The sequence below is a fragment of the Ciconia boyciana genome, chromosome 2 (assembly GCF_034638445.1).
Source record: "Ciconia boyciana chromosome 2, ASM3463844v1, whole genome shotgun sequence".
NCBI lineage: Eukaryota > Metazoa > Chordata > Aves > Ciconiiformes > Ciconiidae > Ciconia > Ciconia boyciana.
Window position 1 is genome coordinate 119,121,165 of NC_132935.1, and position 15,813 is coordinate 119,136,977.

A 15,813-nucleotide genomic window follows, 5' to 3' on the forward strand; every position below is an offset into this window, starting at 1 on the left:
ACTTGCAAGAGTAGTTTGACTGCCATACCTCAAGCAGAGTCCTTTACCTCTTTTATTGAAAGTATGTAACAAGGGCATCTTTTGGTGTTTTTTTCAGAAGTGGAAAAAAAGCTAGACTAAATGAATCCCTTAATGTCAGAGATTCATTTAAAAGAGGCCACCAACTAACAATGAAATAGTTGCTAATTGCTGACTAGAGGCTAACTTCCTTTAATGAACCCTTTTCTTATATACTTTCAGCTTCTATAGATGTTTCTTAATAGTAGCTGCATAAATCTAGAGAAATTCTATCTTCTAATATTAATCACTAAAAGAAAACATGTGGGGGATTATAATACAATCTTGTTACACCAAATCCTGTCTACAGTGTAGTGAAAACCTACACAGTAATTTTGTTTGTATAAATAAATACAAGGACAAGCTGTGTATCCATGATGCATACTTAAAAATTGCAGGGCTGTCCACCCATCCTCTCCCCAAAAACAAATCATGTCCTGTCTAAACAAATTATATTTTATCAATGACTTAAGACTTAGCAATTCATTCTCCTATAGAGAATACTAATAATACACTATTTTTGTAATATTAGGTATGTAAAACTGCGTTATAGCCTAGTTTGCCATAAGTTGATTTCAGATGGAACTAAGCTGACTAGTCCTGTGACAGATGATTAATCTGTAACAATACACTCATGGACAATAAAGAGTTGACTGGATTGGGTTTTTTTATATTTCAAATCTTAAGTCTGTAAATTTAAATTTAAATGGAAGACACTGTATTACCGGAATGGAAGAAGTTAAAATTTTATCAAGACTCTCTACTAAGCTTAAGGATATTGCATTAGAGGTAGTACATCTTTCCTGATGTATTTTAGTTGTATCCAGGTTTGTTTTAGAAGGACATTTCTTCTGAACTCTATTCGATGATTAGTTTATGGATTAAAGCATCAGGATTAATAGATATTCTAATACTCTTTTTTCTTAATATCTTACATCTGCACTGAATTCTGTATTTTAAATTAAAATTCACTCTCAATGAATTATACCAAATTTACTGTTGTTTTCTATATAAAAGTACATTACTGTCTGTAACTTTTTGACAGTTTACCAGAGAAAAGTGAACTTGGTGAACATAAGTGTGATTATGGATGAATGTACATGATTATTCATCCCTTTGATTAAGGGGTCTAGCAGTGGAATAAACATAGATGATAGTGTATCTCTGTTCTATTTTTTCCCCTGTGAATAATCTAAGCCAGATCTTTCTAATTCTCTGTTTTAGGTTGCAGACTGTATCCTCCCACCACTAGTTTCTTTGGTCCACAGTCAGAATGGTAAGTATATGGCCACATCAACTACAGTTTCCATAAATTCCACATTTTGTTTTAATTAGACTCTAGTGTGGTCACATTCTTGGCACCTTTATTTTCAAGTGGAATGGAGACTCTTCAGCTTGCGGTTGCTCTCAGAAACCACATCACTGCTTTTAAGCCACGAGGTCATGGCTGAGGAGAAAGGGGAGAGCCTCGACTCAAACAGCAAGCTTCTGTCTCTCATTAGAGATTCATTGCTGCCTCAGTAAGTATAATATTGCTCCTGTAATGGGGAATAACTTGATACTCAATCCATTTTGACAGCATATTTGTTTTAACTACACTTTTTATGTTTAAATGGCAAAACGAAAAGAGGAATAGCAAATAACTGCTGCCAGAGTTCTCTGCTCAACATCTCTCTCCTAGGTTTATTTAGTACTTTGTCATATACAACACAAACACAACTTCTGTGTAACACGCATTTCTGATACTGTGCCTCTGGCTGCTCTTGGAGTGAAACTAGTTTCCCTGGCTTTTGGGCTGTGATTTAAATACTCCTCTTTGTTCCGCTAATAAAGTCAGAACATTCTAACAGCAACATCTTTTTGTCTATTTTGGATATTGTGCCCTCATGTAAGATGTTCTGAAATCATATGGAATGGCATATAACTTTTCAAAAAGGAATAGTACAGGATGGATTAGTCCTCCATGATCCACCTAGGGGTTATTGCCTCTCAATTGCTGTCCTTTCCTGCTACCCCAAGTAGCAGAAAAACCCTACAGCAGAGTAGATGAAACTACAGCCTGTGGGCCAGATGTGGCCTGGAACTTTATGGTGAATGGTCAAATGAGGCCTGTCATTTCAAAATTACTTGCAGGTGAGCATAAAGACAGTTCTCTTATGCACATGCATACCGTGAGCTGATAACATCTATGAGTAGAGGGAAGGAAAGCACGAACACAGGATGAGTACAGTAAAGATGAGTCATCATTTAACTTTCACATTATTCTAAGTATGTTACAGTGTATTTTAATGTGTGGTCCTCAAAAGTTAGTAACTGTAAATACTTAGCTGCCCTAAGTGAGGAAGTTGTTCCCCACCCCTACGTTAAGTAAGAGGCAGAAGGGTGGAGGAATGGATGCTGGATTATGATCAGAAACAGTGCCTTCCCCAAAACTGAGACTGTCTCTTGCTAATTGACTAATGTTCTTGCAGTTTGAGGACCAAAGTTCTGTCCGTGCAAGATGTGTAATCTTTTCTCTGTGAGAGAGAATGGGAAGGAAATCTTAGAGCTCTATAGAGAAGCTTATTTTTACAGCTTTCTTCACACTATTTTTTTTCACTGGGAAATACAGAATTTATTATTATGAATTAAAATGGGAACTGAAAATATTATTTTAAAAATAGAGTATATGCATTATTAAAAGCTGTCAGACACTTTTCTTCAGATAGGGGAAGAGACCTGGAGTTAAGCAAGACCAAGTTCTGTCCTTGCTCTGAATCTTGCCCTTTGTAGACATGCCCATCTTATAAAACATTTCTCATTGAACTGGGGTGGAAGAGTGTCATGCTAATTCCAGACTAGAAGGAAAACAGCCAGTATACTCCTGTCTCCAAGCTAATTAGTTCAATTGAGTGGCAGGGCTTTTTGGTCTGAGGCTAAATATCCTACTTTGGGGACTTCTGCTGTGCTATCTTGGCATGCATTGCATTGTAGATGTTTAAAAAAGGGTCTTGCAGTAGCTCATAATCTTGGTTCCAGGCTTTAAGTATTTCCTGATTCAGTTGCTTTATCTCACCAGTAGAGATGATGATACTTGTATTTGAAAAGCACTTTGGGATTATCTCAAGAAAATAATTATTGAAGTTTATGATATTTGGAATATATTGGAACTTGGTATGAACAAATTTTACTCTAGCTTAGGAGCATAGTAAAGTATGTAAATCTTCCAGTGATTCAGAAAGAGTTAACTGGTGTCTGTGTATTTAATACATTACTCGAACCTGTGGTTTGAGCCAACCCCTGGTAAATATGTTCACCTGTGGGGAGCAGGTAGTCAATGCAAGAAGGCACAAAGGAAACAGAGTCGGGGAGGGTCTGAGGATTTTCTGCAGAAAAGAAAACTCAAACTCAGTTTTGACTTGAAAGCCTCAAAACTCAGTTTGGAGAAGACTCAAAAAGAAACTAAGAAAAGACCAAAGCAGCTGCTTTGGATGTCAAAAAAGATGCAAAAGGTAAGTTTCGTTCAGCAATGTTCTAGATATGGGTAGGAAAATATTGATGGGAGGTAGGAATGAATCCTCATACACTTTCTACTGTTCTCAAAAGAAGCTTTATCTGAATGCAAAGGGGTCTGGCCTAAATCTAGAGAGAAGGGAGGTCTAAGATGTAGTGTAACCTACTCATGAAGATAACATAAAGCCCTATCCCAAGAAGTAAGAGTTACTTGAAAACTCTGAGATAAAAAGTGAAGAGACAACTAGCCTGTATTTGGAGGCTGAAGAGGTGTTTGCTGATGTTTAGTCTTTCTGATGCTGGACAAAGGATAGGACAGAGTGTGACTCAGCTGGAGGACAGTCAAAAGAGGAGAGGAGGGATGCAATGGCTATTTTTCGTGGGCAGTCTGTGGGGAAGTGGGTATTTCCACCCCTTTTAATTCTGCCTTTTAAGAACTGAGAGCTGTTGAGTATGGAAGAGGGGGACATCTGGGTTTAACATGTGATGTTCTTTTTAAGGAAGGTTATAATGGTACTCATTTGTGTATGTATTTCATTCCTATAAATATCTTCTACAAGTTAATTTGTTTAAATGTAAAACTGACCCAGGAAATAGAATTTTGGTCACAATGCATGAAATATAAATGGTCTTCATTTTGAGTTAAATGGAGGAATACAGTGGTTGCCACTTTTTTTCATCTTCTGCATCATCAATAAAATGGTAGTTCCATTAAATATTTGTGCATGTGTAGATCAGACAGTTAACTTCTTCACAGAATTTTGATCAAATTGAATGAAATTGTGTCATTTAATTTCAGTTCACTGAAAGGTTATTTTCCTGAGCGTTTCATAAACAAAATGAAACTTTCAGCTATAGAAAATGAATACAAGGCCAATGCTTTCTGTTATGTATCCAGATTTTTTTTTAATCAGAATTTGAAACATTAGCTCTTTTTCATTTAATTCTTAATATTCCTAATTATATATCATAATTTGAAATTTGAGCCAGAACCAGCAAAAGGAGGGGAAAGTGTAAATAAAGTTTTATTTAATTTGAAAGATCATGTAGCTTGTTCTTAGTAGACTGCCAAGCCAGTTCTGCAAGTACGAAGTCCAGGATACTTGAGAAAGTTTGTCGATAAAATGTCTTTTTTAAGAGCTTAAGAGAATCCATATCCCCAAATCTCTAGGTCTTCTTGTCACTTTGCTTATAGAAAATATTGACAAAATAACTCCTTGCGGTGTAGTACCTAGAGCTTACAGAACCCTTATAAAATGTTCTCTAAAACTGTTGTTACTAAATTGGTTTGTGTTTTGAAGTGGTAGGGAAATCATTGGAAGAACTTACTCATTTAACAAAGTATCTCAAGCACGGAACATTTTGCCTTCACAGAAGATTCATGTATTCATAGCTCCTAACAGCCTTTTTTCAGGCAATGTGTTTATATTAATTGCTAAGACATTGATTTTAGTAATCTGCATTTTCTCACATGGTATTTGGTTTGATGGATCACTGCACCTTCCCTTAGAAATATCCTTTACTAATGTTATCTTGGGGGGAGCAGGGAATAGAGTTTCAAGTAAAAGGAAATAAAGTGAGACTGTTTTTTATTGAAATCTGAGGAATTAGGATGCTAAGTGTGCAGAATAGTAATAGTATCTCTCAAGTGTAATACATAGAAGGTTTAAAATAATTTAAAGTGGACCTTGTTTAGGGAAGTTATTGATGTGTTTATAATAAAACAAGTATATTGCCAAGTGTCCAATTTTTAAGCTAGCATGGCTGATTCATTCATTATTACTGTTAGGAATTACCATTTTGGAGACCTAAATACATGTCTTATGCAGTGAGCAGCTGACTTCCGGCACTTAAGTCACTTGATAGCATCTTTGCTTGCCTCAAAATTTTAGTCATGGATTCCGCAAAAAAAATGCAAATAGTTCTATTATTATTGGTAGGAATATGTATCGCTCTCATGTAGGGCTTCCAGGATCAGTGTCTACTAATGCATTATAGTATTTTCTTCTGTTATGAAGAAAGGGACTTTTTAATCACCAATGAGAAAGTTTTATTTCAGGAACTGGAATCTGTTATTTGTAAAGGAGAGATTTTAATAATGGAAGACATGAAGCCAACACTGACTTCAAATTGGTTAATTGTGTAGATTCTCCAATGTGGTTTGCAGCTCTGTGGCAGCACATTCAAGCTAATATGTAGTAGCCGTGACACATTGCCCATAGGCTGTGTGCTTGTGTGGGAATGTTAGCCCCTGTGAAGGAGCTCCCCACAGGCTACATCAAGAATGCACAGCTGGTGTGCTTCACCCTCCTCATCTTAGTTGTCCAGATCAGAGACTTGGCCGGAAAGCACCACACCTCCTTCTAGATTTCCTTCCTGTGTAAATCAGAGTGCTGAGGTGTGGTGCCTGGGGAGAGGTGATCCTCATTCCAGTGAAGAGCTAGCATGCAGTAGAGTACCTGCCAACACCCAGGTGGTGGGAAGTGATCCAGATTCCTCAGTTCAGGCAGCACTAGGGATCTCAAGATGTGAAGTAAAATTCTTGGTGATTTGCTTGATTCCACCCCCTCCCCCCATCAGAACCCAAAAAGAAAAAAATGTAGTGGAAGTGTTTTGTTGCACAAAACGTGATAACGTACCACAATTCCTACAAATCATCCTTTCATTTGTACTTGATTAATTCTTCATGGTTTTTGCTTTTACAAATGAAGAGATTTATGCTTCCAATTCTATTACTTCCACATGTTTAGAGTAGCACTATTTGTAATCAAAGACAGTGTTTTGACATGGCTAAGTTGTGGGGTTTTTTTAATGTTTACATCTTTCTCTCTTCCGTCATGGTATCATATTGCCCTCCAGATACATTTTGATTTAAACAAAATAAAAATAGCCCTGTTTGTTGGGTGGGCTTTACAGGATGTTAGCAGCAACAGCAAGATCCGTTTTGGTTTTCAGCAACCTGTTTTCCCTTACCAAGATTTCCATGAGGTGATATTTGTAAATGTTTTATCTTCACTGCCATAGCTCTCAATAAACATTGTTTTGAAGTATTTTTGTATTTTTCTGTCCCATATTACTTGGAGGATAGAAGTATGCTGTAGTTAAAACGATAATTTTTCAAATCTGAAATAAAACATAAAGGTCAATGCAAGTGTTCTATAAGTAAAATACTTCATTTTGAGAATAATCACTGTATAACCAAAATATAGAGCTCAATCATATGTAAGTTGGTTGATGGTCTTCATGAGCCCCAGTAAATCTTCTGCCTAATATTTTGAGGCTTGGTTTCTACTTGCCTCTTGAAGACTAGATTTTTTAATATATAAAGATATATAATATAGATTAAAAATAAATCATATGCATATGGAAAAAATAAGTTTTTATAACTATATATTTTAATATAATTATATCTATAAAATGTGTATGTTTTATAAATATATATGTTACATATTTTATAATTGTGTATCTCTCGCTAAAAAATAATGTGTTATTTTATTAATGCTGCTTTTAAAGTTAATCTGGTGCTGGTTTTAAAATACTGTTTCTAAGTGAGTCTTGTTTATTGCTTTGTACAGTTCCAGACAACATTGTATTTCCATTGTGGTTATTATAAAGTTTGGAAGTGGGAAATGATGTATTTTTAATATCAACTTTTTAACACGCATCTCTTGACTTTTTTTTTTCCACTGTTGCTACCCCTTTTCCCCCTTCCCTTTCAGGTATGAACACATTCTGATGGCTCCAGATCCAGTACCAATGTATGCTCTGAAACTGTTGGTGGCCCTGACTGAACATAGCCCTGCTTCTGTGAGGTGATACAACTGCACATTCTCTGTTTTTCTGGGTTCTTTCTGTTTCAACTAATTTTCTTCCATTAGGAATTAACAATAACTTAGATCTCACTATCATACTACTTTGACTAGCACTTAGGAGATTTAGAAAATCCTTGGAGAGTATTTGTTATAGAACACAATCTTACGTCTTTTGTGGCAATTTTTATGTGATCTTGGTTACTTTAATACGGATTTAGCCAATGAAACACTAGAGACAACATCATAAGAATTTTAACATTAAAATCATCATTAAAAACTTAAAAAAAATTAATACCAAAACATTACCAAAACTGTTGTCCAGCTAAGCATATTTATACTAGGACAAAGATGATGTGTTTGTAAAAGGTTTAGACCAGTCAATTCACTTTAAAGCTGTTCAGTTTTTCTGCAAATATAGCTACCCTTTAAAGTTCCTAAATATGGATTTTAGTGTTTGGTATAGGTACACTCAGGATGTTTAAAAGTATCTTAATGTCTCTTTCTTCTTGTTCCGAAGTTTAGGCTGTGATGGACAAAAAAAAAAAAAAAAAGTGGCATAGAAATTAAACTGCATTTGTTGATAGTAATAAGGAAGCATCTCTCTCACATATGTGTGCACACATGCAGCTACTCCTCTTCCCAGATATGCCCAGAAAATCAGGTTGTTCTTGCACTCACCATTGTCTGTTCATGGTGTCTGATAGTGTTATGGAAAAGAAGTCACTACGTACCATACGGTCTTGCTTTGATTGATTGAAATGAGCACAAAATAAAAAAAACATAAGGAAGGAAATTTAATTTGTTTTCCCCCTGTTTTTATTACAAAAGATTAAAACATCCTCTCTTAATCTTTTATCATGCTACTGTGAACAGTACTTTAATATACTAAGTAGACTAAAAATGAACTAGGAAATAGAGTGGCTTGAGATTTTAAATGGTTTGAATACAGTAAATGTACTTAGTTGTATTTTTATTGTATAGAAGCTGTTTATGGTACTGCAGGTTTTTATGTATTATACAAACAAATAGTACAGCTTTCTATTTTTAGAATTAACCTACAGATATTCTAATACTTTAAGAGTTATAAAAAACATTTCTGTAACTAGAATGCTGGATAGCAGCACTTTTCCTCTGCCTGCTGAATTATCTTTATTTGAGTAATTGCGTGTATTTGCCCTTATGCTCAGTGTAGGTAGATTGTGGATGCACAGTCATCCTCATGGTCTTCTTACAGCAGACAGCACTTCTTTTCTTAATATTATTAAAGAGAAGCTGTGAATGTCCAATGAACTATTAATAATTTTAAACACCAGTGTATGCGGTAGTGTTATTTAAGTACGGGCTACTAGATTAGAGATACTAACACATCTGTAATTGTTCTGTTTCTTACCTGTCTTACTGGCCCTCCTCTTTTACTTTCACTAGATAATTTCTTTGGCTAGATTTCTGAAGGAGTGGAGTTTATGCCGTTCTTTTGGTCTGCTGTCTTCCTGATTCTTTGACTTCCCAATAACTTTAGCTGGAAGTAGCTGATGCATCAAAAGCGTGACAGAGGTGAATAATATATTCATATTTGCACAAACTGCTAGTGAACAAAATGGGAACCAGGTACATGCTATAATGAACACTAGATCACAGTTGATTCTGTTTTGGTTTGATGGCTAATTAATCGGTACGCATGGAGCTCAGAGTTACTCAAGGCGTATGCTCTCTTTTGCCCCTTTCATTAGGCACATAGAAAGTATCTGCGATTATTGTGATGGGAAGTAAATAAGTAACACTGGACACAAATCCTTTGGGATTAAATTTGTTCTTTGTGGAAAAACTCTACTATATTTTAGTACTGATGACAGTGATGTGAGTCACTTTTCATTGAGTCTTTGTGGCTTCTCCAAGCTTACAGTTCGTCCACAATGCCTGGCTTTCAAGGGTGGATGCTTTCTCCTGTGACTTACTTTAAATGAATAAAAATGGTGGTAGCAAAAAGCTTGTAAAATGACAAAATGTTAAATTAGTATTTACCTTATTGTTTCCACGTCTTTCAAAAATAGCTATTACTATTAACCTTATTTTGAAATAAAAAAAAGAGTGAATTGGGAGGAGGATGAGGGCTGCTGTGTTTTATTTAGTTTGTTCCATATGATAGCTTGTTCTCAGACATGTTCACCTAACGCATTCTCTCTTTCTTGCTCTCTCTTTTCTTTAATCCCACCATTTTTCTTGTATCTCACACTTATCTTTCTTCTTCTTCCCATCCCCTCAGTCTTCCTGTGTGCTTCCCCAATAGAGGCGTCAGCATTTGAGCAGTTCTTGGTTTATCACTTGAAAGGAGACAGATGCACTCCAATCTTTTGTTTCATTTTTTTCATAGCTGATACTGTAAATCAGCTAACGTTGTGATATCAGAAGAAAAACATTTGATCTTCTTTTTACCCTTTTTTTGACGCTTCTGTTTTCTATTACAGGTAGTTTGTTCTATATGGCGGAGGCACAGATATTCAAATATTATTATATTTTTAATGTCTTACAAGCTTATGATAGAATACTGCTAATGTAGAATACATATTTTTAATAATTAATATTTTGTAAGAATACAAAAAAATACCTTGTAATCTTTGCCATTGCTCCACTGTTGGGGTCATTTTTAACGTTCTGTATTATGGGAGCTCTTCCACTCTATTGCTTTTCAATTTAGCAGTGGAGAATTCTGGTGATATCCCATTACTGTGCTGCAGAATTAGATCTCTCTCAAACGTAAGCTCCAGCATGTGTAAGATGGTAGCTGTAAAAAAACTTTAATGTGTTTCTGTGAGCACATTAAGTATTTGGACATCTGATCACATGAGCATCCACAGGAAGAAAATCCAGTTTTAGAGAAGGATGAGAGTTTTCTTGTTTGTTTTCACGTTAGTGGGTTAGAGTATAAATGGGTCAGATGTTTCCCTTATATACCTGTTTTTGCATCATGCAACAATTGCTATCTGATACAACCTCACTTAGAGTTTGTTTACTAAGAAAATGGCAGATATTGGAAGGATGAGCTTTGAACAGAATTTGTCCATTAGTTGCCTATTTTATACTTGGCTTAAAGCTACTTGTCTGGCTTTAAGAGTGTTAATCATGTTCTGTTGTGGCTCTCCTAAATACCTATTGCCTTGTTTTTTTCAAGAATTTTTAATGTTTTATGATAAGAAAAATTGTGGACATTAACACCAATGTGAGAATTAATAGCAGAGTTCATCTTTAGCTATTTTGAGACTGATGATTTTTATAAGAAATCACTGATATTAAGGAAACTTGTAGCTTCAGTTAATGATTAATCTCTAGACTACTGGAAATTTGCATTAGGGTTTTTTTCCCTTTGTTAATTACCTTTGGTGGATTGTACTTGTGTAAGGAGTTGTTGGAGGAACTGAACTTCTCGCAGTGGGAGCAAATGTCTGCAGCAGGGCAAGATCTGATTTAACTATGCAAAGTCTGTATTCAAAAAGAGCAGTATCATAAGATAACATGTCCTTTGTATGTTTATCTACGTAATGTACAGGGGTTATATGTACGGATAGAAAGACAGACATAATCTATTCATTAAGGGTTGGGGTTTTTTTGGTTCCTGCTTTGAGTCTTGTACACTGTTTTGTTGTGGTCTGTAATGATCAGATTGCTAGATTTTTCTAGTAATAAGGAGGAGTTGATGTGAATTTCTCAGTTTCTATTAATATAGTATATCAATTAGCTCTTCTTAAATGTTTTGACTATTGTAAGGTATCTTATACAGTGCCTACTCCAGGAAACTTATACTGGATCACGATTCTTAGCTTGGCTCTTGGTCTAATAGATAATGTTATGAAATGTAGCTATATATTTTGCTGTATGCTCTTTTGTGCAGCTACTTGACTTACCTTTTGTCAGAAACTTATAGCATTTGATGACATGCTGAAAATCTGAAAGCTGATCTGAAAGCTAAACTCTCGAAACTATGGAGTCTAATTTTTACAGGTTGCTAAAATAGACATTTTTGGTTGCAAGCAAGGGAGACAGTAAAGGAAATAGAGTGGAGGTGAGGGGAGTGTCAGATATTGCGTCAGGTAATAATCATGAGAGTGGGACACATTCCAGTATTCTGTTATTAAGGTCATTTCCTGAGGGAGAAAAAATAATCTAAAAATTAATGGTGTGACCCTTCTTACATTTATGGTGGATTGAAGGACAGGGGAGCAAATTAAGGAAACTCCTGTCCTTACTGTAAAATTCCCAGACAGACATTAGGCACTGCTCTAGAAGAGGGGAAAAGATGGCAGAAAACAAAATAGGAAGGTGCTGAAAAGCAACAAAAAATCTGCTGGTTCTAAACGCCACAGATCTAGTACATGTGAAGATGATAGATGGATAGACCTTGTACATCGCAGCAGATTGTCTTGGCTAATTAAAGTAACTCTTCATCACAGTGTCTTTGGAATCATCCAAGAATGGTCCAGTTTTCAAACTTCGTTTACGCTACTGTTCGCACCCATGCGTTATCTATTAAAGACCATTAAGGCATCTTTTCGAGTTGGTGTTAGTAATGGATTGATCCTCTTATCATACATCATGATGTTCTACATTAGCATTTGTTTACATTTCAGTGTATTCTGAAATGGTTTATCTAATATCCATGGCCTCGATTTCAAAAACCAAGCAGTAAAAAAACCCCCCAGACTCTTTGGAGTTCAGTGTGGTGCTTTTAATTGGTTTGTGTTGGTAGAATTGTGATTCTGTTTACAAGCATTTGTTAGCATCATGCATAGATTATCTTTGAACCTGCTGTAGTTTCTTTGCCATTATATGAGAGGGCTAGTACTTCAGTGCTTTCCTTTCCTGGTGAATTGATTAATGTGGGCTTATATTAGTTGCTTTAAAAACACTTTGTTCTTCTCATTAGTCATTTTAATTTTCAAGTTTAAGATTGAAGTGGTCACTTTAAAAAGTAGATCTATTTGCTTCTAAATTACTTCTCTGTTTTTATGTGTTTTCTTGTTTTCTGTAATGAATATGAATAAAATAATATGGAGTAGTTCTCATAACAGGTAAGCCTATAGGGCCTAGTCCAACTGAACTGAACAGTAGAATTGCATGTTAGAGGTGTACAACATTAGTGAGAAAATCACAATGCAGATGGATTGAGAGAGATTGTCAGAGGATGATACAGTTTTATTAGAACTTTGGGGAATATTTATGTAGATTTTGAACCTGATTCTGATTACACTAGTTTCACATCTATGAAAATTGAGTTGTAAAAACCCTCATTTTCTTGTTAGAGAAATAATGCTAATATAAAACAGCAAAGAATTCGTACTATCTTTGCTATTCCTATTACTTGGTATAATATTTGCATATATGCTGCTTTATTGAATACACCAGGCAGGAAGACTTACCCAGAAACAGACTCTTGAAATGTTAAGTTGTGTGTCAGCTAATAACACTGTTGTCAAGTCGCACATCATTGTAATTCATATCAAAGGCGGTGGTCAGAGTTCATTATTGCAAGTGAGTTCTCATAGTCTAGTCATGTACTGACTGTAATACTAATCACCATTTTTAATGTAAAACACAACTCCTCAGTGTTACATTTTATAAAAGTTCCCCTTCAGTAAAGAAATTAGCTATTAACCTTATACCTTTAATATTGTTTCCTCTTTCGTGTTGCTGATCAATTGCTGAATGTCTAAGTTTTAAAAATGTGAGGCTACTACTTGATGTTACTGTTAAGTCAATTGTTGAAAAGTGTCATATCGTATGGTTCACATGTTTACTCTTTTAATGTAAACCATTAAACAGAAGGAGAAAATACCATTCATTCTTGGTTATTTTTATTTTCAATACTGAATTTTTGCCATTGTGAATATAAATAGCAAATAAAAAATAAGCAGGTAACGAGGAAGGGTCAGCTGATTAGGGTGCTACGGTTGGAGTTGCAGACTTGAATGAATTCAGTTCTGCCGCAAATCCTCTGTTCAGTGTGAAGCAAATCTAAACCACCATCCAATCCATTGTCTTGTGTTCAACTGTAGGTGCCCAGAGAAGACTATAGGAAGAAGGCAAGCGAGTGGCAATACTTTCTGCAGGCTTTCTCAGCCCCCTCTGAGTTGTTTTCTCGGAAGCCGTATAAGAAGACATGGTGTTCTGTAGATAATAGCTATTGATGAGTAATTTTAATTTCATTTATGTGGGTTCAAAAAGATATTTGGCAAATAATTTTCAGCATTAATAATTATTCCATAGCATAATTACTTGTGTATGAAGATTTATCATCTTTAGGGGTTTTCTTTGGATTTCTTTGTTTACTCTGGCACTTGCCACTTAATTTGATGCCATCAAGTTCTTGCAGTGAAAAAAAGCACATACTACTTCATAAATTTCTGGCATATTGTCTCCTTTAGCTGTACCTGTTGCAATCTGAACAGTCCTGCCTATTTTTTAAGAGCCAGTAGTAGGGGTCCTTATAAAATACATTTTGAAAGCTCAGGAATACTATATCAACCAGCTTTCCTTTGTCCATGTGCTGACTGACTTCTTCAAAGATCTGTCATGGATTTGACCTTTCATCCCTTTAAAATGAATGTCTTCGTTCTTGCTCTGTGTGTGCCCACCAGTTCTGTTCTTCAGAATAGCTTCTGCTCATTTGTTCAGCTTAGAGTGTCTGTAATACCTAGATTTTTCACCCCTCATCTGACTTTTCTCAAAAGTTAGTATCTGATAACATCACATTTTCTGTCTTTTAAATCTCTCCTATGAAAGCAGAGAGTTTTAAACAAGGTACACACTTTGATCTCACTTTGCCAGATGATGAACTGAAAAAATAGGTGACAAAGTCATTTTCTCCTTCTGTGGTCTAATAAACCTCTAATTCTTTTTCTTTTCAATAGGACAGCTTCACAAAGAGAGGTTGGAGCATAACCATCTGTAGGGTGAACATAGCCTACTGACTAGCTAAATTTCCCTGAAGAGAGAAAGCCGGGGTTGAGGAGGTTTGGAACCTGGGTCTCCCTTACACTTCTAAGGAAGACATTTGGTAACCATTAAAACAAAACACAACAAAATCCCCAAACTACCTTTTTTAAAAAGAAAAGAAGAGAAGCAAGTAATGCATGAGGCTGTGAATCCTAAATGGGTATTGATTACTGAACCTGGAAGATAGGAGCATTTTAAACCTTCATATTGGCTAGATCAGCCAGATCCCTGATCAATGTTCTGAATATTGCAAATCCAATTTTAGGCCCATATTCTCCACATATATAAAGATAGATGTTCTTTTTATGCATACTTTTTATGACTAGAAATTCTAGGACCATGAGGACACCTAAATCCTCATGCAGATCCAAGTCAGAAATGCTACTATTCCCAAATGTTTTCTCAACATTTTCTTGCTCATGCTTTTTTTAAATAGATAAATCACGTATTTTAGATAGGTTTTTTTTGTGGGTTTTGTGGGTTTTTTGTTTGTTTGTTGTTTTAATGGAGGAAATATTCAGAGGACTGAAAGATAACCTTGTTATTGTAACACTGAGTAGTGGTGTTCTACCTGCTTACAGTCTTATTAAGTGAATATAGATAAGGTTGTTTTGTAGTTATGTAGTTAATATTTATTAAAAATAATTTTTTTAAAACTTCATTTTTACCTAGATTTTTTCAGCTCAGGATGGATTTGCCCTTGTGTCCTCTTTCTTTCAGTAACAGAAAATGGGCTTGGATTTTTAGCAAGTTCCAAAATATTTACCAGTTTCTTCCCTAGAGACTGCATGGAAAGAACAGTTAGAGGTAATCACACATGCAAGAACTGAAGTTTCTACACAACTGAAACGTTGATCTTCATTTTCAATTCAGATTTTAATCCCATTGTTGAATGGATGGCTTAAGTTCACTTTAATGGCTCTTCTCTCCTTTAGATATTCCTTAATTATTTTTAGAATATCTAAGACATGCTTGATTACAAGTGCTTCTGTGAAGAAAAGGTCTTGCTTTGTGGAAAGTTTGCCAGCCTTCTGTTGTATCACTCTTTCAAATTTCTGCCATTCTTCAGAGATTGTGACAGCCCCTTTGTCATGTAGTAGAATGAAATTTCGTAGGAATTAAGACACTTGAAATCAATGTTAGTTGACTGCCTGAGGAAGCGATCTCTGGTGTGTGAACTCGGACCTTTGCTTTTATTTCACCCACTTCCTTCCATTTGTCCCTGGTCAGCCATTGCTCTATCAGTCCAAAGGTTTTTTAGTTTTGGTTTTATTTTATTTTATTTTATTTTAAATTCAGTAATAATTTTTTTTTTGGAGGGGGGAAATATGTAGAAGGATTTACAATACTGCAGACTGTATTTCAGAACAGCCCCAAACCCACGTAATGTTCTTCATGCTGCTTCCTTGCTTCTTGCTCTGTCATGGTCTGCAGGAAATGTAAAAAGAGAAGAGTCTCAAATGAG

At 35.4% G+C, this 15,813-nt stretch overlaps 1 protein-coding gene across 8 annotated transcripts in view; it reads left to right on the forward strand.

Annotated features, from left to right (window-relative positions):
• The window catches only part of ULK4 (unc-51 like kinase 4), a 256,096-nt gene that overhangs the window by 102,548 nt on the left and 137,735 nt on the right, over nt 1-15,813 (forward strand). For 6 of the 8 annotated variants that reach the window (XM_072853762.1, XM_072853760.1, XM_072853766.1 and 3 more), the window contains 3 exons: nt 1,282-1,333; nt 1,400-1,577; nt 7,269-7,361. In XM_072853762.1, the coding sequence (XP_072709863.1) occupies nt 1,282-1,333; nt 1,400-1,577; nt 7,269-7,361 (323 nt within the window). The remainder of the gene's footprint in view (nt 1-1,281; nt 1,334-1,399; nt 1,578-7,268; nt 7,362-15,813) is intronic. The other 2 variants (XM_072853764.1, XM_072853765.1) reach the window with 1 other exon arrangement.